The following is a 22142-nucleotide window of genomic DNA, read 5'->3' on the forward strand; positions in this document are numbered from 1 at the left end:
AACACCATTTTGTTGAGGTGTTCGGGGGCAAGATGTTTCATGAATAAGCCCATGTTGTTTACAATAATCACGAAATCTATGATTAACATATTCCCCACCATTATCTGATCGAAGAACTAGATTTTGGTCGAAATTTTGGTGTGAACCACGGTATGGAACGACTTAAACATGTCTAAGAATTCATCTTTATGTTTGAGAAAATACAACCATGTCATACGAGTACAATCATCTATAAAGGCCACAAACCACCGTATCTTCGACATAGTAGAGATATGGGAATGCCCCCAAACACCTGAATGTATTAAAGCAAAGGGAACATGACTTTTATTGGTACTTAATGGATATGGAACTTGGTGGCTTTTAGCCAAAATGCATATGTTACATCTAAGATTGCAATCTGATACATTCAAGAATAACTCGGGAAACAAGTGTTTCATGTAACCAACAGATGGATGTCCTAACCGTCTATGCCAAAGCCATATTTCACGTTCTTTGTTTCTATTCAGATGATGAACCAGATGTGGTTGCCCTATATTGAAGTCATCCACATAATACAAACCCCCTCTTTTAGTACCACACCTAATAATCTCCTTGGTGAGAATATCCTGAAATAAGCAAAAGTAAGGATAAATTAGTACCACACAGTTCAGTTCTGTAGCGACTTGCCCAACAGATAACAGTTTATGTGAAAGAGAATGGACATGAAGTGTATTAAGTAATGGTAGTGTAGGACATAACATGATTGATCCAGATCCTTTAACTATGGATACACCTCCATTAGCATTACAAATGCTTATCCTTCGTGGTATGGAAGTCTTTGAGAAATTAGTAGAATAAAAGGTCATGTGGTATGTGGATCCATAATCAATGATCCATGCATTGTTTTAGCATCCCCACAAAAAGTGTAATACATGAATCGTTACTTGTCGAATGTTCATAATGAGAGAAAAGTGTGATATTCCTTCAACAATTGCTGACATGTCAATGATCGCACTGCCATCAGCCTAATTTCCTTTGTGTTTTTTCTTTTCTTAGAAGTCATTCCACCAGTCTGGATACCCGTGAAGCTTAAAGAAAGTTTCATGAGTATATTTATGATTGCCATATTGAGTCATTTGGTATCACTAGAGGTTCTACCCTTATAAACACCATATTCCCCATTACCTAATGAGGCGGGTTTTGAGGATTGTCCAAGCTTAAGTCCTTTTGATGCCAAGACTACCCCATAAATGTTCTCAACTTCATCATTATTCATAAGTGTCTGGTGAACTACTTCACGATGGACATCAACATAGATTTGTTCAACCGTGGGGAATGGTTGTACTTGTCGTATGTCGCTTCGAATACCGTCAAACCGATCATCAAGTCCATCCAGAAAAGCATACACCCTGTCTTCTTGAATCAACATATTATATTTTTGTATATCATTAGATCATTCCATGGGATTAGGGCGATGAAAATCTATTTCGCGCCAAATACCTTGTAGATCATTGTAGTATCTTTCAAACGAGCCACCTTTTTGTTTTAGGCAGGTCACTCGTCGTCGAAGTGCATAAACTTGGGAGGTAACACTTCCATCAAAATATGTAGTAGCAACAGCATCCCATACATATTTTGTTGTTGGAAACCGTATAAATTTGCTAATCAGTGATGGATTCATCAAGTTGATCAACCATCCTTTCACAATGGCATTGTCTATGCGACATTTACAAAATGATGGGTCTGTCTGTAATGGTTGTGGGAAATCACCAGTAATATATCCCAATTTATCTTTTCCTAAGATATACATCTCAACAACTTGGGACCAAATAACATAATTGGTATCATTTAGATTTATACCAATCGGGGCAGCGGAAGGTTCAACTATAAGGGGTGGTATTTCTGTTATCTGAGCAGAATTTGTGGTAATCAAGGTTTCAGAAGAAGAAAAAGAAGAACCATCTCCCATGGCGCTTGATCTGTACAAAAAGGAAGAATGATATGGTAAAAGGAGTTAATTTTCAAGAGGTATAAGAGAGTGTTTGGATCAAACCATGCTCTCATACCATGATAAGAAGTGTATTTCTATATTTCATATATGACCAAATTCATAACAGGAAGGAAAAATTTATATAGGGGCATAAGAAGCTAAAAAGGGCAGAGGCTAATTTGGGTACTAATCTACTCCTATAATCAAGGAGTTTACATAAAAGAATTGATTCCTAAAATATCCTAAATTACAACTCATGCCAACAAAATTAGGTCGAATTGTCTAACATTGTCTTACTTTCTAGTTTAATTCAAATAACCAGTTTTAAATATGAATTTAAATTTAATATTATTATAATAAATTTTTTAATCAACCACTTTAAAAAGTTGTATTCACTAAAGTATATTTTGCGACTTTCCAATCCATATGCTATCTTTTTACTTATTTTTTTATCTAGCGGTCAAATCTCACAAAAAACACTATATTTCAATTGTTTTTCGATCTTGACACAACATAATTTTTTGTTCTAAATTGAATATTGTATTATCAATTTTGTTCAATAATGATCTTTTAGATCTAGAAAAACTGGAAAATGAAAAACCAAAGATCACTCATTTCGATACGTCCACAACATCAAAATAGTTGTCATGCAAATTGCTTCCAAAGCTATTTTTTTGCTAGCCGAAAGATTAGACAAATCTACCCATACAAACACTTTCAATATATGAATAAAATTTGGTAGGAACAATACAACCCACATGCTAACCAACTTCAACACTTGTATTGCTAGATCACAACCCAGAAGCATATGTTGTGTATCTTCTATATGATTAAGACATGAAGGGTACATAATGGAAACAGGTCGATACCTCGAATGAATCCATTCCGAAAGAACACAACAAATAAGAATATTTATCTTTACTCGAAGTGCATCATTCCAATGAGTCTACGATCTAACGTTACAAAAAACCACCTCATCTACACCCAAGCAAAATAACATAGAAATATTTTAGAAGTATCCAAACTCCACACCCATTTATAAATGATAAATGACGGGGTGTAACTCTACACCTGCCAATAACTCCATCATCTCCCTATTTTATGTGGACTCAACATCTCCCCTAACCGGTCTCCACCTCCAACTAAAACTCTTGAATCGATCCCCAACTAAATAGTTTCAATACTTCTTTAAAAGAAAAACACCTACGAAAATTTCTTTTAAAATCACCCCTCACATACAAATATCAAACCAAAACCAATCCATATTTACATTCCATACCGAATATGGAAATTAGAATGCTCAATAATCACGTTGTCATTTAACCAATTACTAAACAACAACCTTTGACCAAACTGATGGGGTTGACACGCAATAACGCGGATAAATCCTTATACACTTAAGGGCACATGCAACCTATTAGATCTAGTCATAACGCTATTAAAGTAACATTCTATTGAACAATAAGAATCCTATGAACCTACCTAATTTTGAAATTTATAGAAGAATATTACATACCTTTTGATTGTTGTAGTAAACAATCAAACAATCATTCTTGAAACACTCTTGGAAGCTAGCACCCGAAATCTCGTGCCTCTGATGGTTCACACCCAAACCCTAGCAACTGGGAAATTTGAAGAGAGAAGAGGAGAGGGAAATTTCGGCTGACTCTTAGTAATAGGAGTGATTACCGAAATTTAGAGGCTAACGGTCCCAATTTTTATTGCTGATAGGAAAACCCTAGATAACCCTTACTTGATTAAAATAATAATATCTTAAAACAGAGAATTATTTTGTTTCCTAGTTATCTCCAAGGGATATTCTAGAATCCTAAGGAAGCCTCTAATTTTCGGACATCCTAGGACTATTATGGAATCCCTCTCTTGTTCAACTATTGAACAATTATAACTTAGGTCCTTGCACTTTTAATCAATCAAATTAATCCTAAAATTAATTTAAATTAATTTTTGATTAATTCTTAATTAAATAATACTCTTTCTAATTAATATATTATTCTCATAATAATCATTTATTGCTATTAATTAATCATATAATAAATCAGTCTCTCTCTCTCTCTCTCTCTCTAAAAGTCATCCTATTCAATAACTAGGTTTGAGGGCAACCCAAAAGGACTTTGTTAATAATTCAAGTATATACCTATTTAGTTATTGGCTTAGACACCTAATCCAACAGTATCCCACTTGGATAAGTCTATAACTACAATTGCCAGTACAATTTCTAAATTATCAGCAAAGGGTGCTTCCCAGAGCAACTCCAGTCTCTAATTTGATCAGACATTAGTCCTACGATAAGTGATCAAATATTCTTTCATTCTACAAGATATCGTATGGACACGAGACATGTATTAGAATCAATTTCATTGTCCAAAATTTTGTTTCCCGATTTCCCGATTTGTAATAACCTGATAAGACTTCTAATTGAACACATCAATTTAGTCCTAGTTGGGACCAACACTATAAGTCAACACCAAATCACCGAAGGGACCAAAGATATTGCTTTTCCCGTTAGGGCAAAAGGAATGAATAAAATTTGACTTATATGCTTGTATCCTTTACTCACCAAATCATACATGACACTACGTTTTATAACACCTAGTTACTGATGCGTTTTCATAATACCAATGTACAACCGACTTGTAAATTACAACTCATATATCTCCATTTTATGAGTATAAATCATCTCAAAATTACTCGTGATAGAATCCATGAAGTAATTCTCTGAATGTTGGTTTATCCAATACTCAAATCTCCATTTCTAAGTACTCATGAACGTTGTAGCAACGCAATTGCTATGTCTAAACTCCTTAGACAAAATCTATAATCCAATTCATGATAGTCTTCATTCACTACTTACTTTCTAAAGTATGAGCTACTGTGGTGCTTCGAACATTCAAATTATTTAGGAAGTAAAACATGAAAAATGAAACACAAGAATAAATAATTGACAATCACACTAAACAAACTTATAAATAATCTCTATTATTCAATCACCGAAATCAATTACATTAAATTCTATTACAAGTTTAAAACTAATCATCTAACTATTAAAACTAATATCATCTCTCAAACCAATGCCCTTAGCAAGTTGACTATGTTTAACCCTACCTAGAGCCTTTGTGAGAGGATCTTCAAGATTGTCTTCTGAAGACACTCTCTTTACTATATGATAACCTTCTTCAACTCTATGCCTGATATAATGGTACTTTTTGTCGATATGTCTTGATTTACCATGATCTCTCAATTCTTTGGTCAAAGAAAGTTGCTCCTTCATTATCACAGAAAAGTTCCATTGGCTCCTGAATGGTTGGAACTACTCTGAGATCGCTGATGAAGTTCTTCAGGCAAGCCGCTTCCTTTGATGCTTCACTCGTTGCTATGTACTCTTATTCACAAGTAGAATCAGCCACCATGTCCTGCTTGGAAATTTTCCAAGTGACTGCTCCTTCATTTAACAGAAACACCCAGCCAGGTTGAGAACGAAGATTGTCTCTATCTATTTGAAAGTTGGCATCACTATACCCACTTAATCTCAATGTATCATTGCCACCAAGGACTAGAATAAGATCCTTTGTCCTTCATAGATACTTAAGAATGTTCTTCACTGCTGTCCAATGATCTCTACTAGGATTTCCCTGAAAAAGATTGAACATGCATAAAGCAACTGACACATCAGGGCGAGTACATGTCATGTCGTACATGATCGATCCTCAGCCGAAGCATATGGGGCTCGACTCATTTCCGTTATCTCTTCATCTGTACTAGGGCTTTGAGTCTTACTCAACTTGGCATTACCCTGAATAGGTAGCTCTCTTTTCTTGGTATTCTTCATACTAAAACGTTTTAATACCTTATCCAAATATGTACTTTGACTAAGACTGATTAGTCTTTTATTTCCATCCCTTAAGATTCTTATCCCAATAATATAGATTGCCTCTCCTAGAACCTTCATAGAAAAACACTTTCCAAGCCAAGAATTTACTCCTTGCAAAGTTGGAATGTTGTTTCCTATAAGGAGTATATCATCAACATATAGTACTAGAAAGGTTACTATACTCCCACTAGCCTTGACATACATACATGACTTATCTTCACTCCTAGAGAAACCAAATTCTTTGACTTTCTCATTGAAACAAATATTCCAAGTACGAGACACTTGTTTCAATCCATAAATGGATTTCTCAAGCTTATACACTTTATTAGGAAACTTTGCATCTAAAAAACCCTCTGGCCGACTCATGTAAACATCTTCAACCAACTTCCCATTAAGGAAAGTGGTTTTGACACATATTTCATAATCATGAAAGGAAGCTATGTAGAGCATTATCCTAGTAGACTTTATCTTAGCCACTGGTGATAAGGTCTCATCATAGTCAATCCATGGGGTTTGAGTAAATCCCTTCGCAACCAGTCGTGCCTTGAAGGTGTGTACCTTTCCATCCATGTCGGCTTTCTTCTTGAAGATCCATTTGCAACCAACTGTATTTCGACCAGGTTCTTGATCAACCAAATTCCAAACTTGGTTATCATACATGGACATGATCTCGTTGTCCATTTCCTCTTTCCACTTGACAACTTCAGGGCCTGTCATCTCTTCCTTGTAGTTAGCTGGCTCATCCAAAATTGCCAGTATATCATCACTGATAAACGTGTCAACATTCAATGTTATATGGAAACCATAGAAAATAGGTGGCATGCTAACTCTACTAGATAGGTGAAGAGGTAATGAATTATCAATGGCTTCAACAAGAGTCTCATCCTCTGGTTGAGAGCTAGTATCTACTAAGGTTCCTTCATTGGTTGACTCTTGAATCTCTTCAATATCAATTATACTCATACTGTCCTCTTTGAACATGAGCTCTCTCTCACGAAAGACTCCCATTCTTGCTACAAAGACTATGTTCTCTCTAGGTATGTAGAACACATATCCAAAATACTTTTGTGGGTAGACAATGAAAATACATCTCTCACTTCTAGGTTCTAGCTTTTCATAAGTCTCTCATCTAACAAAAGCTTCACAACCCCAAACCTTGATATGTGCTAACAAGGGAACTTTCCATGTCTACATATCGTGAGGTGTTTTGGCAACCTTCTTGGTAGGGACAAGATTGAGGATATGGGCGGCTGTCTCAAAGGCATACCTCCGGAAAGAAATGGGAAGAAAAGCTCGACTCATCATGGAACGAACCATGTCCAACAAGGTCCAATTACACCTCTCAGCCACACCATTAAGTTGTGGTTTCCTAGGAGGAAGTCAATTGTGAAACTATTCCACATTCCTTGAGATAGTCGTGGAACTCGATACTAAGATACTCTCTGCCTCTATCAGATCGGAGCATCTTTATCTTCCTGCCTAATTAATTTTTGACTTCATGTTTGAACTCTTTGAACTTTTCAAAGCTATCATATTTATGCTTGATTAAGTAGATAAAACCATATCAGCTATAATCATCTGTAAATGTCACATAAAATCGATTAGCATCCCTTGTGGTGGATCTGAAGGGCCTCCCACACACATCTGTGCGTATGAGATCCAACAAACCCTTACATCTTTCACAAGATTCACATTCATCATCTGGCCTTAAATCAAATGATTCTAACACTCCATCCTTTTGGAGTTGGGCGATGCATTTCTTGTTAATGTGTCCAAGACGACAATGCCACAAGCATGCCTTGTCTAAACCATTAGACAAATCAATATAAAATACACTATTACCTAGCTATCAAAACAAATCATAGTTTCATACACACCATCACATGGTAAAGCTTTAATGTAGCATCCCAAAAATCACAATAAATTTTAACTTTTTGAAAACAACCAAAAACTATAAATGTTTACAAAACCATTGTTTCAAAAGTGTATTGCAGTAATCAAAGTATCTAAAAATCCAAATAACATAAAACTGAAGGATGTGCACGATCACACCTTCACCTTGCCACGGTCATCTGAAGTGTAACATCCTAATTTTCAGGTATGAATTTTAAAAGCTTATATATGTATTTTTAGGGCAACTCGATGAGTTGGGAGGCTCCAACTCATCGTGTAGAATGTTTATGCTTGCGTATATTTCCATGTCTACTCGACGAGTTGGAAGGCCCCAACTCGACGAGTTGACGTCTGATTATGAAACCCTAATTTTCAAGGTTTTTCACCCTATATAAAGAACTTATGGCTCATTTGTAGCCTCCCTCATCGCCCTTACAGTCCAGAGAAACCCTAGTTCGAGCCTTATACCTTATTGAGTGTGTGTGAGAGCTTTGGAGAGTAATTTTTGGTGTGGTTGTGAAGAAACTTGGAACTTGAAGAGGTTGGAGTAAAGGGAGAAGCGGTAGATCCGACATCTACTCTGTTTTGGCAACCATTTTGATGTATAAAGTATATACCTTGACCTTTTATTGTTTAGATATCTTCTTATGAAACTGTACGGTCATTTTTGGTGCAAAACGCAGTCATTCTCGGATTTGAGCTTGTCATGAGGAGGTGGTTTCAGATCTGGACACCTCTAGGCCTCCATGGACATAAAATTGCCCACTTTATCTAGTCTTGGCCCTCCTCCATGCCCCAAACCTCTTATTAAGCTTAGTTTTAGCGATTTAATCCCTTTGATGCCTTGCATGCATGTAAAGTTAGCAACTTTACGTGGTATCTCAATCCTAGGAGGATAGATCTATAGTTTGGGGCATTGGATTCGACTGGAAAGGGCTGAATACGTTAAGACAGGAAAAACTCGACGAGATGCTTGTCTAACTCAACGAGTTGGGTAGGGTTTTCTCGCTTTCTGGATACTGAGTGAACTCGACGAGTGGGTGAGATGACTCGATGAGTTGGTTGAGTTTTTCATGATTTCTGAGATATGAAGGAACTCGATGAGTCAGTAGATGAACTCGACGAGGTGGGTCAACACGGACTGTTGACCTTAACCGTTGACTTTGACCATAGTTGACCAAGTTTGACTTGTGAGGGTATTTTGGTAATTTGGGATTTTAATGGAATTAGTCATATGGTGGTTACAGGCAGTTGAGTTTGGAGCTTTGAGTTAGGATTCGATTTTATCGGTTCAGCACTACTTGTGAGGTGAGTTTTCCTCACTATACTCAAGGGTCGAAGGAACCAAGGCCAACCCTTTGGATTGTTATCCTGCTTTATGATTAGTGTGATCTGTTAGATAGGTATTCACGAAGATAGGATGTTTCTATGTGGTTATGATCGGTTAGATCGGTATCCTGATAGATAGGATGTTGCTATGCTTAGTGATATGTATATCAGTTTGACTAGCTGTAGACTGTTATGTGATTATTTGATATATGTGCACATGATTGATTGGTGGTTGAGGCTTTTCTGCTTTGTGCGAGAGCCAACAGACTGGGGCATTCCAACTCGATGGTTGTGGGCCGAGAGTATTCCATCCCGAGGATGATTAGATTCATAGTATGTGGGCATTCCAACCCGATGGTTGTGGACCGAGGGTATACCATCCTGAGGATGATTGGACCCATAGTATGTTGGCATTCCAACTCGATGGTTGAGGGCCTGGGGCATTCCAACCCGATGGTTGATTGGGCCCATAGTATGCTGTTATTATATGTGTGCTATTTGTTGTGCGGGTATTTTGGGGGAACCCACTAAGTTTCGGGCTTACAGTTTTGGATTTTGTTTCAGGTACTTCGGATGATCACGGGAAGGTGAAGGCTTGATAGTGCACCTCCTCACATTTCATGATTTGATTTCTGGGATTCTCTGATATGAAACTATTTTGAAAACATTTTGTAATAAATAATGGTTTTTGAATGCTTAAAAAAAAGTTTTAAATTTTTATGAATTTTATGGATGTGACAAGTTGGTATCAAAGCCTTGGTTTGAGTGAATTGGAGGAACACTCGTGTGAATCCAGTCTCAAACTAAGGAAAATATTTTCACATGGTTTTCAAAATACTAAAGGAGGATGCAGAGTGTACGATCAGCCGAAGCCAGTAAGTAGACCCCAAAATACTGTACTGTTATTTGATATTGTGATATGACAGAACAACATGCTAGAGATAGGCTAAGGATCTTCAAGAATTGCATGATAGAATTGCCTGACTATATGATGCCTGATAGCCTAGGATTTTTTTCTTTATGAAATTGACATCATTACTGTAGTTGCTTAGTGTATGCACCATAGTTGTATATAACTAAGATCTTATAGTGTGCGGATGTTTGGTTTAGCCTTATTTCCTATTCTTGTTTGATGAAGGGCTTAGGGTAGGATCAAATATTTGAATGCCTATAGGGTCCAACGTTATGTATGGCTAGCATACACGAGTGTTGCAGGGTTAGTGGAAGTTTCATGGATGAGTTGTGCGGGGTCAGTCAGCCAGTTGTGAGATGTTAGCCATCCTCTAGGAGGGAGGATTGAGCATTCACCTATGCTTATGTATATTGTTAGGGCGTTGTGATGATCATTGAGACAAATATGGGTAGGTGTGGAAGGTAGTATGGGCCCGTACTACTAAAATCACAGGACCCATACGCGTAGCAAGGAAGTCACAACCCCTAGGGCTTCGTTGGGAGTTGGTTCCCCATTGTTTATACGGTTTATCTGATATCTTTCTGGTATATTTTCGGTATGGTGGTTATGAGATGATTTGAGGTCGGATCCAGGTCAGGATCAGGAGCTGGCAGCCAGGATAGGCCAGCGTTGACAAAGGATCACGTCAGGGAGATCATCCGGGAGGAGGTGATTGAGATAGTTTGGGGTCAGATTCCGAAGATGTTCGGGTATATTAATACCGCGATGATGGAGTACTTTGATGACAGATACACAGCCATTGCTGAGACAGCTGCTGCTGTAGCCTCCGCAGCCGTGGCGGCTGCAAGTACGGGGGCAGGTCGGACTTTTAAGTACCGGGACTTTCGATGGGATTCAGGACTCGATCATAGCCATGAGGTGGCTATCTGACATAGAGGGATACTTTTTCACATGCTCATGTCCTACTGGCCAGAAAGTCAGGTGTGTTCTGAACCTGCTGAGGTCCGGAGCAAAGGACTGGTGGAGGTTGATGACGGGGTCGTATTTTGATGAGTAGAGAGTTGCGGTTACTTGAGATCAGTTCAGGGATATGTTCTGCTCTCGCTACATTCTGCGGGTTGAGCGAGAGAGGCTGGCACAGGAGTTTTTGGAGTTGAGACAGGGTACGGATTCAGTGACGAAGATCACCCGCATGTTCACTGAGAGGGCAGTGTTTTGCCTAGAGTTTGCTTTCGAGCAGGCTCAGATGACTCGTTATTTGAGCATGCTCAAGACTGACATCAAACAGTTCATTGCTACTCAGCGTTGTGATACTTTACTGGAGTTATAGGAGGCCGCTAGGCGGCCTGAGGTTGAGATTGAGTTGCAGTTGAGGGAGCAGAGGCAGGCCCCGACCTAGTCACAGCCTGCGCCGAAACGATTTAGGGCCACTAACTCTAGGCAGGGGAGTCAGAAGGGTCACATTTGTGGGAAGTGCGGCAAGGTGGATGACGGGGTTTGTCGATCTTCTTCCGGGTGCCACAAGTGTGGCAAGCAGGGCAACATTGCTAGGGATTGTAAGCAGCAGACTCCAGCTTCTAGGGTCAGACTTTGTTACCATTGTGAGCAGGTGGGCCATATGAAGGCCCAATGTCCCCTACTAGTTACCAGGTCAGTGCAGGCCCCAGCGCTGGCTACACTGAGGATTACTGACGGGATTCAGGGTAGAGCAGAGCCCCCGAGGGCTTGGGGATGCGCTTTTCAGCTTACAGCTGAGGAGGCCAAGACAGCACCAGATGTGGTGGCTGGTACATTTTTAGTGAACTCCTTGCCTGCTTTGGAATTATTTGACTCGAGGGCGAGTCGGTCATTTGTCTCCCGATCATTCGGTAGGGAGTTTGTTGTTAGGAGAGCTAGAGTGTCTGTTGCGAGTCTCCATCGCCAACGCACATGAGATTTCTACTTCTTCAGTCTATCAGGGTTTCGTTTTGGAAATCTTCGGGGTATCCTTCCCGATTGACTTGATTCTGATTCCCTTGGGGGACGTTTGTGTGATAGTGGGTATGGACTGGCTGAGTCGTTTTGGTGTCATGATCGTCTGCGAGGGTCAGCGTGTGATAGTTCGAACCCCAAGTGGGGTAGAACTGGTTATCTACGGCGAGGACACCAGGTTGGGTTAAAGGTTTTACTCAGCTGCCAGGGCTCGACAGTATATTCAGCACGGGTGTGTGGGTTATTTGGCGTATGTGGTGGATACGTGGGTTAGGGATCATGTCTTTGTTTCAAACGTACTGGTTGTTAGGGATTTTGCTAATGTGTTTCCAGAGGAGTTACCCGGAGTGCCTCCTGAGAGGCAGGTCGAGTTCAGGATCGACCTTGTGCCAGGTGCGGCCCCTATTGCCAAGGCGTCGTACCGATTAGCACCGCCAGAGATGCAGGAGCTGTCATCTCAACTGCAGGAGCTGTTAAGCAAGCAGTTCATCCGTCCAAGCAGTTCACCATGGGGAGCACCGATTCTCTTCGTCAAGAAGAAGGATGGTTCACACCGGATGTGCATTGATTACCGGGAGTTGAACAAACTGACGGTGAAGAACCGTTATCCACTTCCACATATTGATGATCTATTTGATCAGCTAGAGGGAGCATCTTGGTTCTCCAAGATAGACTTGAGGCCTGGGTACCATCAGGTTCGGGTGAGGGAGGAGGACGTGGAGAAGACCACGTTACGGACTCGTTACGGACATTACGAGTTCGTGGTGATACCGTTTGGGCTCACCAACATGCCGACAGTATTCATGGATTTGATGAATCGGGTATGCAGACCAATGCTCGATCGCTCGGTCATTGTGTTTATAGATGACATCTTGGCGTATTCCATGACCAGAGAGCAGCATGAGGAGCATCTCTGTGAGCTATTGGGAGTTTTGAGGCGAGAACGATTGTATGCCAAGTTCTCGAAATGCAAGTTTTCGTTACGAGAGGTTCAGTTCCTTGGACATCTCGTTAACCAGGAGGGGATTTTGGTCGATCCGGCCAAGATCGAGGCGGTTATGCAGTGGGAGGTTCCGAAGTCTCCCTCGGATATCAGGAGCTTATTAGGATTGGCAGGGTACTACCGCAGATTCATACATGATTTCTCCAATATTGCAGTACCCCTCACTCGTCTGACGAGGAAGGGGGTGGATTTCCGGTGGGGCCCTGAGCAACATACTGCATTCAAGACTCTACGATGCGCCAGTTTTGACACTCCTTGAGGGAGTTGAGGATTTCGTGGTGTTCTGTGATGCATCGATCACCGTATTGGGAGCATTCCTCATGCAGAGAGGACGGGTGATAGCCTATGCATCACGGCAGCTGAAGCCGCATGAGACGAGATATCCCACACACAATCTAGAACTGGGAGTGGTGGTATTCACTCTCAAGATTTGGAGACATTATCTCTACGAGGTCCGTTGTACCATATACACAAACCACAAGAGTTTGAGACATATCTGTTGGAGATAGTGTCTAAGTCCATAACTATATTTGGTATGTACTTGACCCGACCCGACATGGTCCATTTGGGTTGCACTTCACCCGAACAATTTACGGATAATCTTTTGAGAATAGTATAAGTTATGATTTATTAATATATTATAAGTTCTAATATGTTAATATAAAATCATATTATTTAATTAGTGTTAATCTATAATTAATTTAGAGATCAAAAGTATGACTAATTAAATATGGGCTCTTGTATTTATATAGTGTGGGCTAATGCTTATTTGGAATGGGCTAGGCTTGCATGGAAAGTCCATGGAGCTTTAACCCATGGATCTCATGGAAATGAAAAGACATGGGTATTAGGGTTTACATGGATGTAACCCTAATCCACCACACTATATAAAGGAGGCTTTGGTTCTTGAAATATCACTAGTTGATGTGTGTAAACCAAGAGGGCCGATTTCAAGAAGTTTGTGACTATTCTCTCAAGTTTCCAAGTTTGTGGTGATTTGTGACTTCCATTTGAGGCATCCACATTATTGGTGCTAGGCTCTCAAACTCCAAGCAATCAACTACTACTACAAGGTAAGTAATTCTACTAGTTTTATTTGATTCAAGTATCCCATGCCATGCTAGTTAGGATAAGAACCTTGGAAAATAATTATTTGCATGTATCTTAGTCAAACATAGATCCAAGGTTTCTAGGGTTGCATGTACACCATAGGAGTGTTAGAATGCTCAAAACCCATCAATATCATGGATCAGCCGAACCTGAACATGAGGCAGCGCATGTGGCTAGACATAGTCAAGGATTGTGACTGCGAGATCCTTTACAATCCGGGTAAAGCGAATGTGGTGGCGGACGCCCTGAGCCGCAAGTCGGCTGGATCTTCTGTTTCAGCAACATGTATGAGGATATTGGTGGACTCTCCAATTGTGAGTCTGATCAGGGAAGCTCAGGCCGAGGGTGTGCGACAGGAGAACTGGAAGCTGGAGAGAATTAGAGGCGAGATCACCAGATTCGTGCAGGATATTCGGGGATTGTTGACCCGTTGTGGTGGGGTATGGGTTTCGATGTCTGTTGGGGTCAGACAGATTGTACTGGAGGAGGCTTATAAGTCTTGCTTCTCTATTCACCCAGGGGCCACCAAGATGTACCGAAATCTGAGACTGAGCTACTGGTGGCTCTGCATGAAGAGAGAGATCGCATGGTACATCGAGAGGTGCTTGACCTGCAGGATGGTCAAGGCCGAGCATCATAGGCCGCATGGCAAGCTGCAACCTCTAGAGGTTCCCATGTGGAAATGGGAACAGATCATGATGGACTTCATCACCAAATTGTCGAGAATGTCAAAGGGTTTCGATGCTATTTGGGTCATCGGGGATCGATTGACCAAGAGTGCCTACTTTCTGCCTATTCGGGAGAGCTCATCGGCCAAGAAGTTGGCCGATATGTATATCCGTGAGATCGCTGCTCGCCACGGGGTACCGGTATCTATTGTCTCAGACCCTGATGTTCGATTTACCTCCCTTTTCTTGCAGAAGTTCCACGAGGAACTGGGCACCAGACTGCATTTTAGCACCCCATACCATCCGCAGACAGACGACCAGAGTGAGCGGACGATACATACTCTCGAGGATATGTTGCAAGCCTACGTTATTTACTTTGGTGGGAGTTGGGGCTCCTACCTACCTCTTGCAGAGTTCTCCTACAACAACAACTTTCATTCCAGTATTGGTGCTCCACCATTTATGCTGTTGTATGGATGGAGATGCTGCACCCCAGTCTATTGGGGTGCGATTGGTCACAGGGTGATGGGTCGGACTGAGGTAGTTCTGCAAACTACCGAGAGGATTCAGCAGATCAGGCAGCGGCTGCAGACTGCTCAGAGTCGGCAGAAGAGTTACGCCGACCGGCACCGATCTGAGTTGGAGTTTCAGGTTGGTGACATGGTACTACTGAAGGTCTCACCCTGGAAGGGTGTGATCCGCTTCAGGAAGAGGGGAAGTTGGGTCCCCGATACATTGGACCCTTTCGGGTTATTGCCACGGTTGGCAAGGTGTCGTATAGACTGGATCTCCCGAAGAAGCTCAGTCAGATTCACAACACTTTTCACGTCTCGTAATTGCGAAAGTGCATATTGGATGAGGGTGTAGTGGTGTTATTGGATGATATTCAGGTCGATGAGCGCCTGAATTACGTGGAGAGGCCAATGGCCGTTCTGGAGAGGAAAGTGAAGGTTCTACATAGCAAGGAGGTATCTTTGGTAAAGGTACAATGGGAGCATCGGAGGGGGTCCGAGTGGACTTGGGAGCCGGAAGCCGAGATGCGGGAGCATTATCCGGAGTTGTTCACCGCAGCAGACTTTAAGGACGAAGCCTAGTTCAAGTGGGGGAGAGTTGTAACATCCCAATTTTCAGGTATGTATTTTAAAAGCATATATGTATTTTAAGGGAAACTCGACGAGTTGGGAGGCTCCAACTCGTCGTGGAGAATGTCTATGCCGCGTATATTTCCATGTCTACTCGACGAGTTGGATGGCCCCACCTCGACGAGTTGACGACTGATTATGAAACCCTAATTTTCAGGGTTTTGCACCATATATAAAGAGTTTATGGCTCATTTGTGGCCTCCCTCATCGCCTTTACAGTCCAGAGAAACCCTAGTTTGAGCCTTATACCTTCTTGAGTGTGTGTGAGAGCTTTGGAGAGTAATTTTGGTTTGGTTGTGAAGGAACTTGGAACTCGAAGAGGTTGGAGTAAAGGGAGAAACAGTAGATCCGACGTCTACTCTGTTTTGGCAACCATCTTGAGGTATAAAGTCTATACCTTGACCTTTTATTGTTTAGATCTCCTCTTATGAAACTATATGGTCATTTTTGGTGCAAAATGGAGCCATTCTCGGATTTGAGCTTGTCATGAGGAGGTGGTTTCAGATTTGGACACCTCTAGGCCTCCATGGGCATAAAGTTGCCCACTTTATCTAGTCTTGGCCCTCCTCCATGCCCCAAACCTTTTATTAAGATTAGTTTTAGCGATTTAATCCCTTTTATACTAGTTTATTTGTAACGATATGTTACATTGTTAAATCACATTTTTATAAACGATGATTATTGTATTTTCGCATAAAAGGATAATTTGTTTGTATAAATAAAGTATATAGGCACATGTATTCCCCTCGAAATAATTAGAAATATTAACAAGAGGCCGTAAGCACTCACCCTTGAAGCATGAGTTCGAGTTGTTCGGAGTTCGTTTATTTTTAAGAAGCTTGACGTGAGAAACCACAAAGTCACGTTTCTTGAACTTTGAAATACTTCTGGGACCTTTTCATAACAAATTTAAACTATTGGGGGCTCTTAGGTAATTTAATTAACCAAAATAGGACTACTTTGGTTAAAATAAATCAAGGGAGGGACTGAAATGGTTCAAATAGAATTTATGTTTGAGAGATGGACTGATATTGTGAAGAAATCTCCATGGGAGGGGCTGTTTTGTTTAAAAAACACCAAAGTTTTGGGGAAAGGAGTCATTTTGAATAAAGGGTTCAACAGAGGGGTCTAATGTGTTCATTTTATAAAGTCAAGATGATTTAGGGATTTTTGTAAAAAGAAATTTCACGGAGGGACCGTTTTTGTTTAATGGCCGAAACTTAAAAGAAATTAGGGCTTTTTGTGCCTCGTCGTCATTTGTTCGATCAGTCATACGAATGAAGAAACGAACGGATCACGAAGGAACGGAGCTGATGAACGAAGGCTCGTAGCGATGAAGAAGGAGCACGAAGGTTCGCAGCGATGAAGAAGTTTCGTCGGTAGATTCGCGAAGTGGGAGGCGTCTCCTGGGTCGACGAGGCCGAAGGAACGAGGGAATATGTTGCGATGTTGACTATGGTCTCGGTGGGTGCAGCGAGGGGCTGCTCAAGCAGTCTCTCGGCCGCTTGATTTGGCTGTGGTAGCGAGGTGCTAAGGGACTCCGGAAGTGGATAGGCAACAGCGACGTCGCAGGTGGGCTTCGGTGGGGTTTGCTCGATTGAAGAAGAAGAGAAAGGGTCTCCGGTCTCTGACCGGTCGTGTAGAAGAACGAGGGTAGAAGTCAAAAATTGGGTCTTCGATTTCTTGACTGACCGAAGGGAAGAAGATGAACGGAAGCAGCCATTTCAAGAGATGGATCCGTGGTGGCTAACAGGTGATCTTCTTGTTTCATCTTTTTTTTTTTTTTTTTTTTTTTGACAGAGATCGATAGGGATTAAGTGGGTGTTTGGGTTCGATTTTTGACAGGAAGGAATGAAGAAGAACGATGGTGATGAGGCTGTTTTGCTGCTTGAAATCAATAGGAAGAAGAAGAAACGAAGGCTGCGATCGTGACTAGGATAGAGAAGGGCGACAAGCTTTTTCTTTGGCTGAAGATCCAGAAACGGGAAAGAAATGGTAGAAGAACATATCTTTTTTTGTTTAAAAAATAAAATAAATAAAAACTGATTTGAATTTGGCTGAGTTTGAGTGTTGTGTTGGTTGAAGAAAGAGTGGAAACAATCTTCAATTTGACAGCCAAGTAAAGAGTCCTGCAAGTAATATTTTGTGTAGATGGACACTCCAGAGTTATACCATTGATTGGTAAAGTGTATAAGTTTTATTTTGTTTTGACTTTCAATTTAAGAGGTGTATTTGATTTTAAATTTGCAAGCAATGTATTGATTTTATCATTCATGTATTTGACAGGGGTGTCGAAAAAACCGAACCGATTAACCCGATCCAACCCGAATAAGGTACATAGGGTCGGGTTTAGTATGGTCAAAATTTTTAATAGGGTTATTCGGGTTAACATGACATACCTGAATTGTAGTTAGGGTCGGGTTTAGGGTTGATTTTTATTTATATGAAAATTAGGTTGCGGGTTAACATGACATACCTGAATTGTAGTTAGGGTCGGGTTTAGGGTTGATTTTTTTTATATGAAAATTAGGTTGTGGGTTAACCCGATTAACCCGAATAAGGGTATAAGACATATGTTACATATATGCATATCATTTCACATTTTCTTTGGTTGTACAGTACAAACTACGAGACTACAAGTCTACCACCCTTTCAATCGGCACCTCGCTATCACTCATATACTCGAGAACAATCACATTTTTTTTTGTAGGTAGACCTTTAATACCGAATCTGTGTCTACGGATTTTTTCCCAAAGGAATATTTCCCATCTATGTCACCCATCAAAAATATATACTTATATATTTCAAGTGAGTATTTTGACAAAATTGCAAAAATGGTCTCTATGGTTGGCAAATTTATGTGTTTTTGGTCCAAAACGAAATGTTGGTGCACCATTGGTCCAAAATTGGATCTTTCTATTGTTTTTGGTCCCTATCAACATAAAAAGACTATTATACCCTTATATTTGTTTTTTTTTATTTTTTTATATTTATTCAAATGTTTTTCATTAATTAAAATTGAGAAAAATGCCTTTCTCTCTCTCTACACATGTGTAACCCACAGAAAGAAAAACGTCGACTCCCTTATCCACCCAAAGCTTTATGATCTTCCTCACTCCCTTGACGGTTACTACCATTACCATCCCCTGTTACCTGCAATTCAGAAATCAAGGTAGAAGCCCATGAAGTTGGGTCCAAAGTTGTTCTCCATTTTTTAAGAATACTAGAAGTCAAGGTTCAGATTACGTAATTTTCCCTTTTTTCTATCATGTTTGTATGTCTCATTCATTCTTCATCTTGATTAACGATTAATCATTCAAGTTCCAAATTTGATGTGATCTCCTTTTGGATCGTAATCGGTACTATCACCACCATACACCACCAACCTTGAACTCCATTATAGCCATCCCGTCATCACCCCTTCTAATCAGCCCTCCTCACCTTCTTCTCCCCTGTTCATCAACGTGATCATCACCTCTGACGTCACCCACATCACACACCACCAGACCACCATAACCCACCATACCCGCAAGCCAACACACATCTGCCATCAAAAAAGATAAAAAAAATAAAATAAAATGAGATTGATTCAGAAGAGAGAAAGAAGAAGGGGTTGTGATCGAGTTTAATAAAAAAAGAAAAAAATGAAATACACGCCTTAACCTCTTTTTGATTTACCACAAAAATTCGATCAACACCACCAGACTCACCATCCCAAGCTCCTGCGATCTGAATCGAAGAAGGTGTGATGAGAATCGAATCAGAACAGAAAAGAAGGAAGGGAGGGTCGTGGTTTTTGTCAATTGAAGTTAGAACAAGAAGGAGAGTACCTATGATTGTGAGAGAAGGAGGGGGTGCATCGATTTCAGATCTGAGCTACCTGTGATCTAAAAAGTTTGTTGATGAGCACAAATGATTTTTTTGGGTGAACGTTTGATATGAAAAGTTGAGTTATTTGTGTATGTGTGTGTGTGAGAGAGAGAGAGGGATAAGTGGTGTGATATATATTGTCCTGTTTTTTTTTAATTAACGGAATTACAATTCAATTAAAAAAAATAGAAAAAAAACAATTTTAAGGGCATATTAGTCATTTTAGGTGGGGTATAGACCAAAACCACATAAAAATGCTAACCATAAGGACCAAACTCACACAAAGTATCTGAATTTGGACCACCGATGCACCACCAAACGTTTTTGGACCAAAACCATATAATTTTGACAAGCACAGGGACATTTTTGCAATTTTGTCGAGTATTTTTTATGTAATTTTGGATTTTTGAGGATACTGTTTCCATTCTCTTTGTAGGCCCTCACAAATTTGATCTTATCCCTTGTTAACATAAGTCAAACAAAACCAACGTAAGTACACGATATTAATTGAAGGTTTTTTTTTGTTCTAGGCTTAGTATGGATTCTGTGATGGTATTTTAGAATGACAGATTTTTTTTTTTTTTTTTCAAATTTGCTACAATAAAAAGTGGTTAAAAACAACCAACCTGACTAACCCGATTTATCTAACCCTTTTAATCCGAAACCCGATTAACCCGTATCTTAATAGGGTCGGGTTTAGGGTCAATTTTATTTTTGAAAAAACCCGACAAACCCAACCCGATTAACACCCCTATATTTGTGTGATGTATTGGTTTAATTATTTATGTATTTGTTCGGATTTAGAAACAAATGTAATACCCCAATTATTTGTGCATTTGGGTGTGTATGGATGTATATTTTTAATAGATTTAATATACACTCTTAGGTTTAATAATATTGTATGTATGTATGTATTGGTTGGAGACATTTTATGACAATAACATGTACACAAAATTTATACACTCTCATATTAAGAGTTTATTATGTATGTTTGTGAGATATATAAAGGATTCGAGGTTTGTACATAATCAGTGTTTAATTTGTCGTATATATTGTTAATTCGTATTTGAAAAGCTACATGACATATATAAATATTTATATATTTAGTGTTGCTATATAATTTTAATTATATAACATATATGCATTGTGATTACATGATTGACTATTTGTCATATGCAGTGTGGGTTTACAAAAATTATAGCAAATACATAATAGATTTAAAAAAAATACGGTCCCCACACATATATGTATATAGATGTACATGATTTTAGAAATTTTGAGTTATCTCTTCATTAATATTCACAATAACTTGATTGGATAATAATATATTATTTGCAAAATATATTGCCAATAACTGAAATCAATAGTTTAAAGTTTCGCGATTTACTGATTCAGAACGTCTAATTTTTTACTTCTATAAATATTTTTACTAAAAACATTTCAAGTATGAAATTAAATATTAGACTATGACCTGAGTCCAAAAGCGTTCTCGGAATTTCCATATGAGGCGTGTAAGTCCCTCAATGGATAGAAACAGTTTTAGTAGTTTTAAGAAAATCAATATAATACTTGTTTTGGATTCTTAAAACGGTCGTATCTTTTGCATACAAACTCCGTTTTGGACGTTATTTATATTTTCGGAAATAGGGAAACATCTACTACAAGAATAGAATGTTTGCTTTGCTCGCAACCGCTTAATACGAAATTTCAGTTTTTCAGACGTAATCTTACGGTTACAGTTTGACCTGTTTTATTTGTTTGCCAGATTACATATTTGGAAGTAAGATGTCATTTGGTATCTTATAATAGTTGAAATGAACTCGTTTATTTAAAATAAGATGCACTAAACTCTATGAGTCAAATTACCAAGAGATTTACTGTGAACTTGACCGTTCAAAGTCTTTGACCTAAATTTCAGGATGTCACAAATGGTAAGAGACAAACAAATTTTAGGATTCAATTTAACATGATTAAATTTTTAGTGGCTAAGTCGAGTTAATTTTGATACTTTGATGGTCACATAAGTCAAAACTCTATGAAAAATATGAGTACATTCTCTTTTAGTTCTTAAAGATGCTATCAAATTATTACCGAACTTGTCATCAGTTGCGTTGGGCTAGGTTTGGTTTGGTCCTGACCCAATTAATATAAAAGATTATGGGCCAAGCCCATTTAGTATCTACACTTCTTGCATGGAAGACGATGGGTTTGATAACTCGTTCAGGAACGCTTGGGCTCAATTTATGATCCCGGTCGTTGCAACAACTTCATCGATTTTCTCAAATGGTTTGTTATATCTAACGTTTCTTATTTTTATTTAAGTATGTCTTTCAACAATATATTTTTTTTTGTCGAATTCATTTGTTCAACCTTCAAAAAAATTGA

The 22142-nt window shown here is 39.4% G+C and overlaps 1 protein-coding gene and 1 long non-coding RNA gene across 3 annotated transcripts; one reads left to right on the forward strand and one right to left on the reverse strand.

Moving 5' to 3' along the window:
• Positions 1-229: 229 nt before the first annotated feature.
• On the reverse strand, positions 230-1948 carry LOC145158095 (uncharacterized). The gene is made up of 4 exons (XM_079077039.1): positions 1480-1948; positions 1223-1395; positions 405-605; positions 230-292 (listed from the first exon to the last, which is right to left on the reverse strand). The coding sequence occupies exons 1-4, from the start codon at positions 1946-1948 to the stop codon at positions 230-232; spliced, it is 906 nt and encodes a 301-aa protein (XP_078933165.1).
• A 15164-nt stretch (positions 1949-17112) lies between these two features.
• On the forward strand, positions 17113-18399 carry LOC145156695 (uncharacterized). Of its 2 annotated transcripts, XR_013736862.1 has the most exons (3): positions 17130-17640; positions 17733-18068; positions 18174-18399. It is a non-coding gene; the product is annotated as an uncharacterized LOC145156695 (long non-coding RNA). The 2 variants fall into 2 exon arrangements; XR_013736861.1 differs by lacking the exon at positions 18174-18399 and having other exon boundaries at positions 17113-17640; positions 17733-18130.
• Positions 18400-22142: the final 3743 nt, after the last annotated feature.

This window comes from Lactuca virosa, chromosome 2 (genome assembly GCF_052849685.1).
Source record: "Lactuca virosa cultivar CGN04683 chromosome 2, Lactuca_virosa_CGN04683_v6, whole genome shotgun sequence".
Classification (NCBI taxonomy): Eukaryota; Viridiplantae; Streptophyta; class Magnoliopsida; order Asterales; family Asteraceae; genus Lactuca; species Lactuca virosa.